The 12342-nt window shown below is 37.0% G+C and overlaps 1 protein-coding gene across 2 annotated transcripts in view; it reads left to right on the top strand.

Annotated features, from left to right (window-relative positions):
• DOCK3 (dedicator of cytokinesis 3) overlaps positions 1-12342 on the top strand; it is a 505777-nt gene that overhangs the window by 340009 nt on the left and 153426 nt on the right. For both annotated transcript variants that reach the window (XM_055343227.1, XM_055343226.1), the window contains exon 9: positions 581-735. In XM_055343227.1, the coding sequence (XP_055199202.1) occupies positions 581-735 (155 nt within the window). The remainder of the gene's footprint in view (positions 1-580; positions 736-12342) is intronic.

Below are 12342 nucleotides of genomic sequence, written 5' to 3'. Positions count from 1 at the left end.
ATTTTAAGAGATCACAGCGTGGGAATGCATCAAGCAAGGATAGCCATCACTGACATCTTGATCATGTGATTCCTTTCGTCTAAATAGCCCTGACCTCCAAGCAGATTTGGCCATTCCACTCATTCCTCTGTGCAAATTTACATAAGCACAAATTGAAATAATGTGGACTGGGAGACTGAAATGAATCCATCTAGAAGAAAGTAGAATGTCATTTAGAATGGTATCTATTACCATCTATCAATGTAAATCAAGTACATCATCAGGGTGACAGCATCTCCAAGGAATAAGTTGGAGGATTTAGAAGTGTGTGACCTGGTGAAGATATATAATTCACTCATAAGTTGGAATTGCTGTTCCCATAACTCCTTCACTCAGTTTACTTCTCCCAGCTGCATATTTGCTCACCTCAAACCAAGCATATTGATGCAGCACTCCCCTACTAGCAGAAGACACCTCTGTCTCTTTTCAGTGATCCCCTTTGGTAGTATGAAGAGAGTTAGTCATTTAGGTTTCATTTTATTTATGGTCAATATAGTGAATAACTAAAGTAGGAATCACTGTTTTTTGCCTTCCTCATTAGGTAGATACAATGCGCCCACGTCATGGGGAAGCCTGTCGGATGCCAGTCCCACACCACTTCTTCCTCAGCCTGAAGAGTTTCACCTACAATACCATTGGGGAAGACACCGATGTCTTCTTTTCCTTATATGATATGAGAGAAGGCAAGCAGATCAGGTAAAAGTTAGTAGAAGTTGTGGTGAGATTGAGACTGTAGAAGGATGGTATTGCCTGGGTCATAAGCATTTCTGGCCTTCAGAGAAGATAGATGCACAGAGAAGGAAAAACAAGCTAAAGTAACCTCTTACTTAGCTGGGAGTTTTGCCTCAAATCCCAGTGTACCTTGAAGTCGTGTGTGGCCTCTTTTTTATCCTATGCCTGTTTCCACATGGAAATTCAAATCTCAGTCTTGGCTGTCACCACCTCAGGGAGAGAAAAGGATGCATTTATTCAGTGCCAGAGGAAATGCATAGGAGAAACACAGAATGAAGCAAATTCAGCAGAGGCCCAGCTCTAGAATGCAGGAAGCCTTGGCCCCTGCCTTACTACATGTGGAAGAGAGGGTTCACAGGGGAATAGGCTAATGGTGTCTTCCTGTCTGAGAGCAGCCTCAGCCCTCAATGCCATTCCAGCCCTGCAAAGGGGAGAGCATCTTCTGGACAGACAGGAAGGTCGGTCTGATTCCATCATTCCTCTTCTCCTTGGATTGGAAATGAGGCCACAGAATGGGGCTGATACTCAGTAGACCATGTATCTTGGCAAAGCAGTGAAGCATTTAAACATGAGCTACTGCAGCAGCGCTTTCTTCTTGAAAGGTGGAGAGGAGTCAAGGAGACACTCTAGGCTCTGCTTTCATTACAGGCCAGCAAGGCTTTGATGGGGTGATATGATCATTGTAGCCAATTTTAGGGAGTCCAAACACTTCTCTGGTTGTCTTCCATGTGGGGCAGAGAGAAAATAAACTTGGGGATACTTCTATATTGCTTGGAAACTTCCTGTATTCAGAGTGCTTTATGGGTCTTTTATTTTGCTTTTTTACATAAAACTTGAAAACAGGTGTTCCATTTTTCCAAATGTATGTTATATATAGAAAAATTAAGAATGGAAGTTATAACAGTACCCATAAAAAGCAATTAATTAGCATGTTCCACAGTACCTTGACACACCTTGCCCTGAAAATTAAAGCACCTTGCTTCATTTTGGTATAGAGATAAAATGATGCGTTCATTGATGGGAGCATGTGGGTTTTCTTGTCAACGGTGTCTCCCATTATGTGTGTCTAGGAAAGCTGTGTTAGAAGGTAATTGTGGCAGGAATAGTAGCTACAGCTGCTGTGCACAGGCAAGAAGACTTTAGGCCAGGACTATGTGGATACAGATTCTTGCTGCCTCTGTATTTCTAGTAGGCCAGATTTGTAAACTTTATTACTTATTTTTGTATGTGGAAGAATTCTTTTCAAGCTAAGTTATATGAGAAAGCTCAATAAATGAAATAGAACTACTTTACTATTGGAGGGAAAAGGTAAATAATAGGAATCTCACTATGCCCTTTCCCCCACTCAGTGCTGTGTGTAACCACTGAAAGCCCTTGGATTGCAGTTTGAAAACCAGAGTACCCTACTTTATCATCCTTGAGTGCTAGTGTCTTCTCTTTCCATGATCCCAGTACATGCCCAATACATGCTTTATCGGGCTTACTGCACAGAGAAGATCCACACCCAGCAGAGACAACCCTGCTCTGGTTTATAATCCATGCAGGATCGTAAGTGCATCACTTATTATTTTATAATTGAGCCTCAGGAAACAATAAGACATTTTAAAAGAAGAAAGTAAAAAAAATCTTTTGTAGAGTTGCTAGAAATGTTTTGCTCATTTAAAAATCCCTATTATTAGAGAACTATACTACCTTTCCATTCATATAATAAACCTGTAAGGTCCTTAGTTGAAAATAACCATTTACTTTTAGTTTTAAGAGTGAACTAATAAGCAGAATTTTTTTTTTTGCAGAATTTTAGATCTAGGTTTTATTGGTAAGTGTTCCTTCTTCTTTCCATTAGCATTTGTATAGTTGTATAAGCCCTCAAAAATTTTAGTTCATTGAGCTGATGATACCAGCTAAGTTTGCTATCATAATGATTAGGCATATATTACTTCCTAGAAGCAGTTATTAGAAATCATGCAAGGTTAGGGATATATTACATTAGGTGCACAGAGTGTTGATACAAAGCAATCAGATTATCAATCAAACAGTGCTAGTCTAGTATTCGGTATTGCCAGGACACTCTCACCTCTGTGCCTAAAAGTATACGTGAGCAGGGGGAGCTGGCTAAAGAGAGGACCAGATGTTCCTGCACTCTGAGTCTCATTGCTGATCTTACAGGCAAACCTAGAGAGGCTCCCATGAATGACAAACTGCAAACCTGCATAGCACATCCTGATAGATATTGACTGATGAGTATTAAAAAGATCTGCAGGAAGGAGGAAGCAGCAGCTGGTAGGGCCTTAGTAGCTGTAACTGTTTTTGTGACATTTTATCATTGTGTACAAAATCATAAATATTTAGCCTTGAAATCTAAATCTCCTATTAAGACCTCTCCCCTGAGCTTCAGAGTTTCATTTCCTTTTTCCTACCAGACATCTGTCCTTGGATGTCCCTCAGATATTTCTACCTCAGGATACCTAAACTTAATTCATTTTCTTTCCTCACACATATATTTCCTTTTGTGCTCCTTAAATCAAGTGAAAGGCATTATCATTTGCTCAGAGATCCATGTCAGAAACTTTGGCATCCTCTTAGGCTCCTGTCTCCTTCCCTTCTCAATTAATCACTGTATCTTAGCAACTTCTGTCTCCCGAATATCAATCAGATCATTCCCCCTACTCCATCCCTTTTGTCATCCCAGATCCTTCACGTTTCTACCAAATACAGATTCCCTGAATCTACTGACTACCCTCAGTTATTGTCCACAGCCACCACCACACTTACCTTTTAAAAATGCAAACTTCATGTCAGCTCTCAGTTAACCTACAGCCCTTGTTACTTAACGTGATATAAAAGGACCAGCATGATATATTTCTTTAACCTTATTTCCTACATCTTGGTGACTTAGTTGTCTTTCCTTAAACATACCTTGCTCTTTGATGCCTCTCTATCCTTGTTGGCTTGGTAATTTCCTGTCCATTGAAATTCAGCTATATGAAACCTTCCTCAATATTTATGAGTATAGTCAGGCCCTGGGACTTCATTGTGCACATGTTAACATCCTGTACATAGTTTTATTCCATAATTAGATGTGAAATTGTAATTACACACATGCATGTAGATTTCCCCGACTGGAATAGGAGCATTCTTGTGGTATTTGTACCATCCCTCCCACCCCCTGCCCCAGTACTAAGCACAGGACTTTGGATATTAGAGCATTAAATAAATATTTATTGAGTGAATGAATGAATAATCATTCATCTGTCAAATAAGTACTGATCGAGAAATTTTTATTTAGTTGAATATTTTAGCAAGAATTTCTTGTTTGTGGGCCCCTGTAATAATTGTTTGGGATTTAGAGGTTAAAAAGGAATGTCCTTGACCCTGAGGAGGTCTGATCAGGGCACTACAGGATTTCTAGAAGGTGTGACAATATATTTTCCCAATTTTAAGTATCAAAGCTAAGTGGAAAAGTAAGATTAAGGCATATATATGTCTTACTGAGATGCAGCAAGACTTTAAGCACAATAAACAGTCAGGAAAAAACAAAAAATACAATCTTTTTAGATAGAAGCTTTTACTGAGTTTTTTAGGCTAAAAAAAAGTGAGCAGTCTTATGTAAATCATTGGTTGTTGGTTTTTTTCTAATCAATTACATATTAGACCTTGCTTTGTATTTAGAATTAAACTATAGTGTGGGAAAGAGATAAAGTCAACTTTACCATGTAATACACTGAGAGAGACGGCTTTTACTGTCATAGTGAGCTAGATCAGTTGTCACCAAGGTTTTGAATTCCATATTCAAAGAACAATTTTTTGAAAAAGAAGTTAGAGAAGAAGAGGATCATTGAAAGGCTGTGAAGCCAGGCTCTTGGAGAAAATGAAAGTAGTATAATTAAGAGTGGTCAGGATCTAGATAATGTGCTAATTCATTTGTTCAGCAGATATTTATTAATCATCTACTAGCTATTAGGATAGAACCTAAGGATACTGAGGTGAACAAGAGAAATACCTGCTTGTCTTCCTAGAGCTCATGATTTATAAGAGAGAACACCTCTCTCTACTAGAGAGATCACTAAACATATGATGACATGAATAAGTATATTAGTTTAAAAAATGTGATAGGTGCTATGAAGGAAAATCATGCAAAGTGCTCTGAAACCTCATGTGAATTGTAGTGGGAGGAGGCACTTAGGGCATCCATGTTGAAGGCTTAAAGTATGAGTAAACAGAAAGAGTAGATAATGAGATCTAAACAGAAGGCCTGATGCATGGAAAAACTGTATTCAGAGAACTGAATGGCATTCAGTGTTGCTAGAATGTTGCAAACGAGAAAAGGAAAGAATATATAAAGAGGGGATTGAAGAGATAGTCAAGGATCAGATTATACAGGACCTTATTCCCATGAATGCATTTTGGATTTTATTGTAAATTCAAGAAGAGAAGATACTCAAGCACAAAAAGTAGCAAAGACAAAAGCATGAGTCAGACACAACAAAGACACCAAAGTATATATGCAGGAAATTAGAAGAGGTTATTAGACACAGGAAGAGGTTTGTATTGACAGTAAGCTTATGAATAACCCTTATGAATCCTTGAGCAAGGGGATGACATGAATGACATGCTGAAAATGGTGAGTTGATATTATCACAGTGGTAATATATAGGTTAAATTAGAAAACAGGTAAGTTAGAAGCTGTTGCAGCCATGAAGTGATAAAGCCCCAGGATAAGGAAACTAGTAGTAAGATAAGAGAAGATAGGGCATCATGCCCAGCCTTGTTACCTCTATAGCCTGACTTCCTATTGTTCCCCTTGATCACTCTAATTTATACTGGCCTCTGCTATTCCCTGAAATATAACATGTTTCTACTTTAGGGCCTTTCTTTGCATCTGCTATTTCCCAGATATCATCACGGTGCTTGCATCCTCACTTCTTAGGTTTTTACTCAAATATCATCCTTTCAGGCTTTTCCTGGCCACCCTATCTAGAATTGAAACTATCAGGGATACCTGGGTGGCTCAGTCAGTTAAGCGTTTGCCTTCAGCTCAGGTCATGATCTCAGGGTCCTGGGATCACCACCTCCACATCAAGCTCCCTGCTCAGCAGGGAGTCTGCTTCTCCCTCTCCCTCTGCACCATCCCCCACTTGTACTTTCTCTCTCTCTCAAATAAAATTTTAGAATTAAAATCATCATTACCCGGCAGCCCCAGTGGCCCAGCGATTTAGTGCCGCCTTCTGCCCAGGACGCAATCCTGGAGACCCGGGATCGAGTCCTGTGTTGGGCTCCCTGCATGGAGCCTGCTTCTCCCTCTGCTTGTGTCTCTGCTTCTCTTTGTGTGTGTGTGTGTGTGTGTCTCTCATGAATAAATAAATAAAATCTTTAAAAAAATCATCATTACCACCATCTCCCACATACACATGCATATTCTCAGTGTCTTTTCCTTGTTTTATGGGTTTTTTCTTTTTTAGCACTTAGCACCATCTAGAATACTAAATAGCTTACATATTTACCTTTTTTATTATCTGTTTTCCATCACTGGACTGTAAGCACTATGAGAACAGATTTTTTAATCTTATTCACCAGCAAATCCCCTGAACCTAACAGAGTATTGGCATTTGGTAGGTACTCAATAATTATTTGCTGAAATTATGAGTTCTACTAAATGTAACAATAAACTTAGTTATTCCTCTTAATCACTTTTTCTATTTCTAAAACCTATAATTCAGTGGGTTGGTTTTTTTGTTTTGGTTTGTTTGTTTGTTTTACTTTGGAGACAGAGAGTGGTGCTATAATTTTTGAAGCCAGCTGAGTGAAGGGCTTTGTTGAGTTTGAAGTGATAACTAAATAACCCACAGGTCATGTGGTGGGGGCATCTGGGATACAGGTAAGATGTCACAGAAATGAGAATTTTCATGGGAATAGTTTCTGCATACAGAAACAAAACTATCTGAAAAAGTGAGAACATGTGAGAAGAGCAAAGGGCAAAACACAGAGAATATTTCAGTCATTAAGAAAACATTTTATGTATACCTAACATGCACAATAATCTACTGCCAAATAATTTAGGAATTCATTTAAGGTTGGAAAATAAATGCCAGTGAAAAAGAAACTGAACACAACTGGAAGCATCATAGTACTTGAATTCAAAATATATTACAAAGCTACAATAATCCAAACAGTATGGTACTGGCATAAACACAGACATAATGACTAATGGAACAGATCAGAGAGCCCAGAAATAAACTTACACATATATAGTCAACTGATCTTTGAGAAGGGTACCAAGAATACACAGTGGGAAAAGGATAGTTTCTTCAATAAATGGTGTTGGGAAAACTGGATATCCATATGCAAAGGAATGAAATTTTTCACACCATTCCCCAAAATTAACTCAAAGTGGATTAAAGACTTAATGCATAAGACATTAAATCTTAAAACTCCTATAAGAAAACACAGAGAGACAGCTTATTGACCTTGACCTTGGCAATGATATTTTGCATATGACACCAAAAACACAAGCTTTTTTGCAAAAAATAGACAAATGAGATTATATCTGACTAAAAATTTTATTCTGCACAGCAAAGGAAGAAACAGACAAAAAAATTAAAAAGCAGCTTTATGATATTGGCAAAAATATTTTCAAACCGTGTATCTGGTAAAGCATTAATACTCAAAATATATAAGGAAATCCTACAGCTCAGTAGTGAAAAGAAAACCCATTTTAAAAATGGGCAAAGGAAAAAATAAATAAAATAAAAATAAATAAAAATGGGCAAAGGAACTGAGTAGACATCTCTCCAAAGAAGACATACGTATGCATAGGCAACAGGTTATGAAAAGTGTTCAACATGACTAATCAACAGGGAAATGTAAATCAAAATCACAGTGAGATATCACCTCACACCTATTAGAATACCTATCATCAAAAACCAAAAGATAACAAGTATTGGGAAGAGTGTGGAGAAAAGGGAACCCTTGTACACGTTAGTGATGTAAATTGGTACAGCCAGTGTGGAAAACAATGTGGAGATTCCTCACAAAATAGAAAATAGAATTACCCTATGATCTAGCAATCCCACCTTTACATACACACACACACACACACACACACACACAAATTTAAATTAGAATCTCAAAGAGATAGCTGTACTCCCATGTTCATTGAGTATTGTTTACAACAGCAAAGACATGGAAATAACCTAAATATTCATCAGTGGATGGATGTATAAAGAAAATGTGGTATATACATACAGTGGAATATTGTTCAGCCTTAAAAAAAGAAAGACATACTCCCATTTGCAACAATGTGGATGAACTTGGAGGGCATTATGTTTTGTGAAATGACCCAGACATAGAAGCGCAAATATTACGTGATACCACTTATATGAGGAATCTAAAATAGTCAAACCCATAGGGGCAGAGAGTAAAATCATGATTGTCAGATCCTTGAGGGGGAGAAGGAAAATGCAGAGGTATTCGGTATACAAAGTTCCAGTTACATGAAGTAAGTCCTAGAGCTCTATGTACAGCATAGTGTTTATGGTTGACAGTACTGTGTTGTGTTTCTTAAAATTTGCTAAGAGGGTAGATCATATCTTGTATTTTTATCTCACACTATAAAAAACAGTAATAATAATTAGAGTGGGAGGAAACTTTTAAAGGTGATGCATATGTTCATGGCATAGATTGTGGTGCTGGTTTCATGGGTATATACTTACCTACAAACTCATTCAGTGTATACATGAAATATATACAACTTTTCATGTCAATCATACTTCAATAAAGTCATTAAAAAAAAAGGAATATGGGGCGATGTGAATTTTCCTAGCAAGTGTTGCACCTGATAACAGTTTAAGAGTTACTAGCTCAAATGTTATATGTATCACATAACCAGTATGACAAACATTATTCATGCTCTGAAACAGAATTTTCTAAGATAACCAGTGATCTTATTATAGAAAAATAAAATTATCTTTCCTTCTGAAGAAAAAAATAGGAGGAACTAACCTTACTCCCTTCTTTTTTAAATGGCATTTATCACTTCCTATATTCTACATAGGTTAGTCATTTATCATGTTTATCACTTAACTGTTTTCTCATTTTACCTTTTTAAATAAAAGCTCCTCCTGGGCAGTGATGTTTTTATTTTGTTTACTGAGGTACCCAAGTGCCTAAACCAGTGCTTGCCACCTATTAAGTGCTCAATAAATATGTGTTGAATAAATGAGTGTAACTATCTAGAATGTAGCAAAGACACATAAGGAGATGAAAAATGAAAGAAGTATTATGGGACATGGAGAATAGAATGGGAGAGTATAATAAACACTAACTAGAATCACAGAACAATAGAAAAGAGTGAAAATTTTCATTACTGATGAAAGACATAAAGGCACAAATAAAAGATTGCTTATTTGCTTTGCTCTCATAAGATTTTTCCTCAGGAACCATGCACTCTTTGACAGTTGTCAGAGGATGGAAAAGCCAAAGTTGTTAAATAGAAATTGTTCTCTTCCCCACCATTTCACTCTATGGTGATGGTGAATTTAGAACATCTAAGTTGGGCCCAAATGCTTTGTTCTTAATGGATAGAATATAAATTGGGGAAAGACATGAAGCTCACTGATGATTTATGGTGTTTTGATTAAAGGTGTCACCACCACAACAATCAAAAAAAACTTTTGAACTAATTGACTTCTTTTTTTTAATATTTTTATTTATTTATTTATTCAGAGAGAAAGAGAGAGAGGCAGAGACACAGGCAGAGGGAAAAGCAGGGTCCATGCAGGGAGCCCAACGTGGGACTCGATTCCGAGTCTCCAGGATCACATCCCGGGCTGCAGGCGGCGCCAAACCGCTGCGCCACCGCGGCTGCCCCTAATTGACTTCTAAAGAAAGCACTGTTGCACACAGATACAATTAAAATTTAAGAAATAAAGTTGTTCACAAACCCCTAGATTCTCTAATCCAACATAGAATCAGATGTGACCTTAAATACGGTCAAAGACTGCCATTGACAGTGCACATTACTCTCATGGAAGAGCCATGATACAGCTGTTTCTTTAGCTACCTCCACATTGCTGGCCTTTGTGGGCAGCTGCCTAAAAATTGCATAAATGTTTGTCAGTGCGTGGATGCCTTCCTGTGCCCCTGTTTTGTTGAGTATCTCCTCCATGTTTACACATCAATTGTTAACAAACCAGATCATTGGCAAGTAGCCCCTCACCCCTCAAAAAGTGAAAAATAAATTATTTACATTTTGAGATTGGGATGCTAGAAGAAGTAAGTCAATCGGAGAAGGACAAACAGTGTATGTTCTCACTCATTTGGGGAATATGAATAATAGTGAAGGGGAATATAAGGGAAGGGAGAAGAAATGTGTGGGAGATATCAGAAAGGGACACAGAACATAAAGACTTCTAACTCTGGGAAATGAACTAGGGGTGGTGGAAGGGGAGGAGGGCGGGGGTGGGGGTGAATGGGTGACGGGCACGGAGGGGGACACTTGACGGGATGAGCACTGGGTGTTATTCTGTATGTTGGTAAATTGAACACCAATAAAAATTAATTTATAAAAAAAAAAGAAAAATAAAGTAAACCTAATGAAAGCAGAAGAAAAAAAATAATAATGGAACTTAAAGGGTCAATATAATAAAAGCTGATTATCTGATATACCTTTTTTTTGGAAAAATGCCTATTCAGATCCTCTGCCCATTTTTTTAATTGGATCACTTTTTTTGGTGTTGAATCCTGTTAGTTCTTCATATATTTTGGATACTAAGCCCTTATCAGGTATATCATTTGCAGATATCTTCTCCCATTCTTTCTGTAGGTTGTCTTTTTGTTTTGTTGATGGTTCCTTTGCTGTACAAAAGCTTTTTGTTTTGATGTAGTCTCAGTAGCTTAATTTGGTTTGATTTCTGAGGAGACATATCAAGATTTGGTTTGACTGAGGAGACATATCAAGAAAAATGTTTCTGTGGCTGATGTCAAAGAAAGTACTGCCTGTGTTTTTTTCTAAGAGTTGTATGATTTGTTGGTATGGAACTGTTGGTGAGGTTGCAAATTGGTGTAGCCACTGTAGAAAACAGTATGGAGGTTCTTTAAAAAACTTAAAATACAATTACCATGTAATCCAGTAATTCCACTACTAGATCTTTACCCAAAGAAAATGAAAACACTAGTGAAAAGATATATGCATCCCTATGTTTATTGTAGCATTATTTACAACAGCCCAGATATGAAAACAACCCAAGTGTTCATCATTAGATGAATGGATAAAGAATATGTGGTATGTGTACACACACACACACACACACACACACAATGGAATATTACTCAGACATTAAAAAGAATGAAATCTTGCCATTTGCAAAAATATGGATGGACCTAGAGGATATAATGCTAAGTGAAGTAGGTCAGACAGAAAGGACAGGTTACATAATTTAGCTCATATATGGAATTTAAGAAACCAAACAAAGAGACAAAAAAAACCAGACTCTTAAATATAGAGAACAGACTGGTGGTCACCAGAAGGGAGGTGGGGAAGGGGAGGAGTGAAAAAGAAGATGAAGAGTACACTTATCTTGATGAGCACTGAGAAATGTATAGAATTATTGAATCATCTTATGGTATACCTGCAACTTATATAACACTGTATGTTAATTATCTTCAATTTAAAATAATTTAATAGGCATACCAATAGCAAGAGTAATCAAGAAAAGAGACACAGATAAGCTATAAATATTAAAAATTAAATGGAACACATTTATTTAAATTGAGGTAAGGTTGACATAGCATAAAATTAATCATTTTAAAATGAATAGTTGAGTACCATTTATTACATTCACGGTGTTGTACAACCATCACCTCAGTCTACTTCCAAAACATTTTCATACCCCAAAAGGAAACCCTGAATCTAAAAAGCAGTTATTCTTTATTTCCCTCCTCAGGCCACCCTTGCTTATAGCTCTTGGCAGCCACCGGTCTACATTCCATTGTTATAAATTTATGTATTCTAGATATTTCACATAAATCGTATCATATATAAAATATGTGATCACTAATTTCACGTATAATATTTTTTAAGGTTCATTCATGTTGTAGCACATAACATCAGTACTTCATTTCTTTATATGGCTAATTAATATTCCATTGTATGGATATGCCATGAATTATTTATTTGTTCATTCATTGTTGAATAGTTGCACTGTTTCTACCTTTTGGCTATTGTGAATAGTACTACTGCAAACATATATGTATATGTATTTGTTTGATCGCCTGCCTTCTATTCTTATAGTTATATATCTAGAAGTGGAACTGCTGGGTCATATAGTATTTCTATGTTTAACTTTTGAGGAACTGCCACACTGTTTTTCACAGAGATGTAACCATTTTACATTCCCACCAGTGATGAGTGAGGGCTCCAATTTCTGCATATCCACAGCAACACTTGTTCTTTTCTCTTTTTTTTTTTTTTATTCTAGCTATCCTGCCTGGTGTGAATGTGAATTAGTACCTCACTGTGGTTTAATTTGCATTTTAGTGGTAACTAATGATGTGCACATCTTTTCATGTATTTAT

Source organism: Nyctereutes procyonoides, unplaced genomic scaffold (genome assembly GCF_905146905.1).
Source record: "Nyctereutes procyonoides isolate TBG_1078 unplaced genomic scaffold, NYPRO_anot_genome, whole genome shotgun sequence".
Classification (NCBI taxonomy): domain Eukaryota; kingdom Metazoa; phylum Chordata; class Mammalia; order Carnivora; family Canidae; genus Nyctereutes; species Nyctereutes procyonoides.
This window is presented reverse-complemented; position numbering and strand designations above follow the sequence as displayed.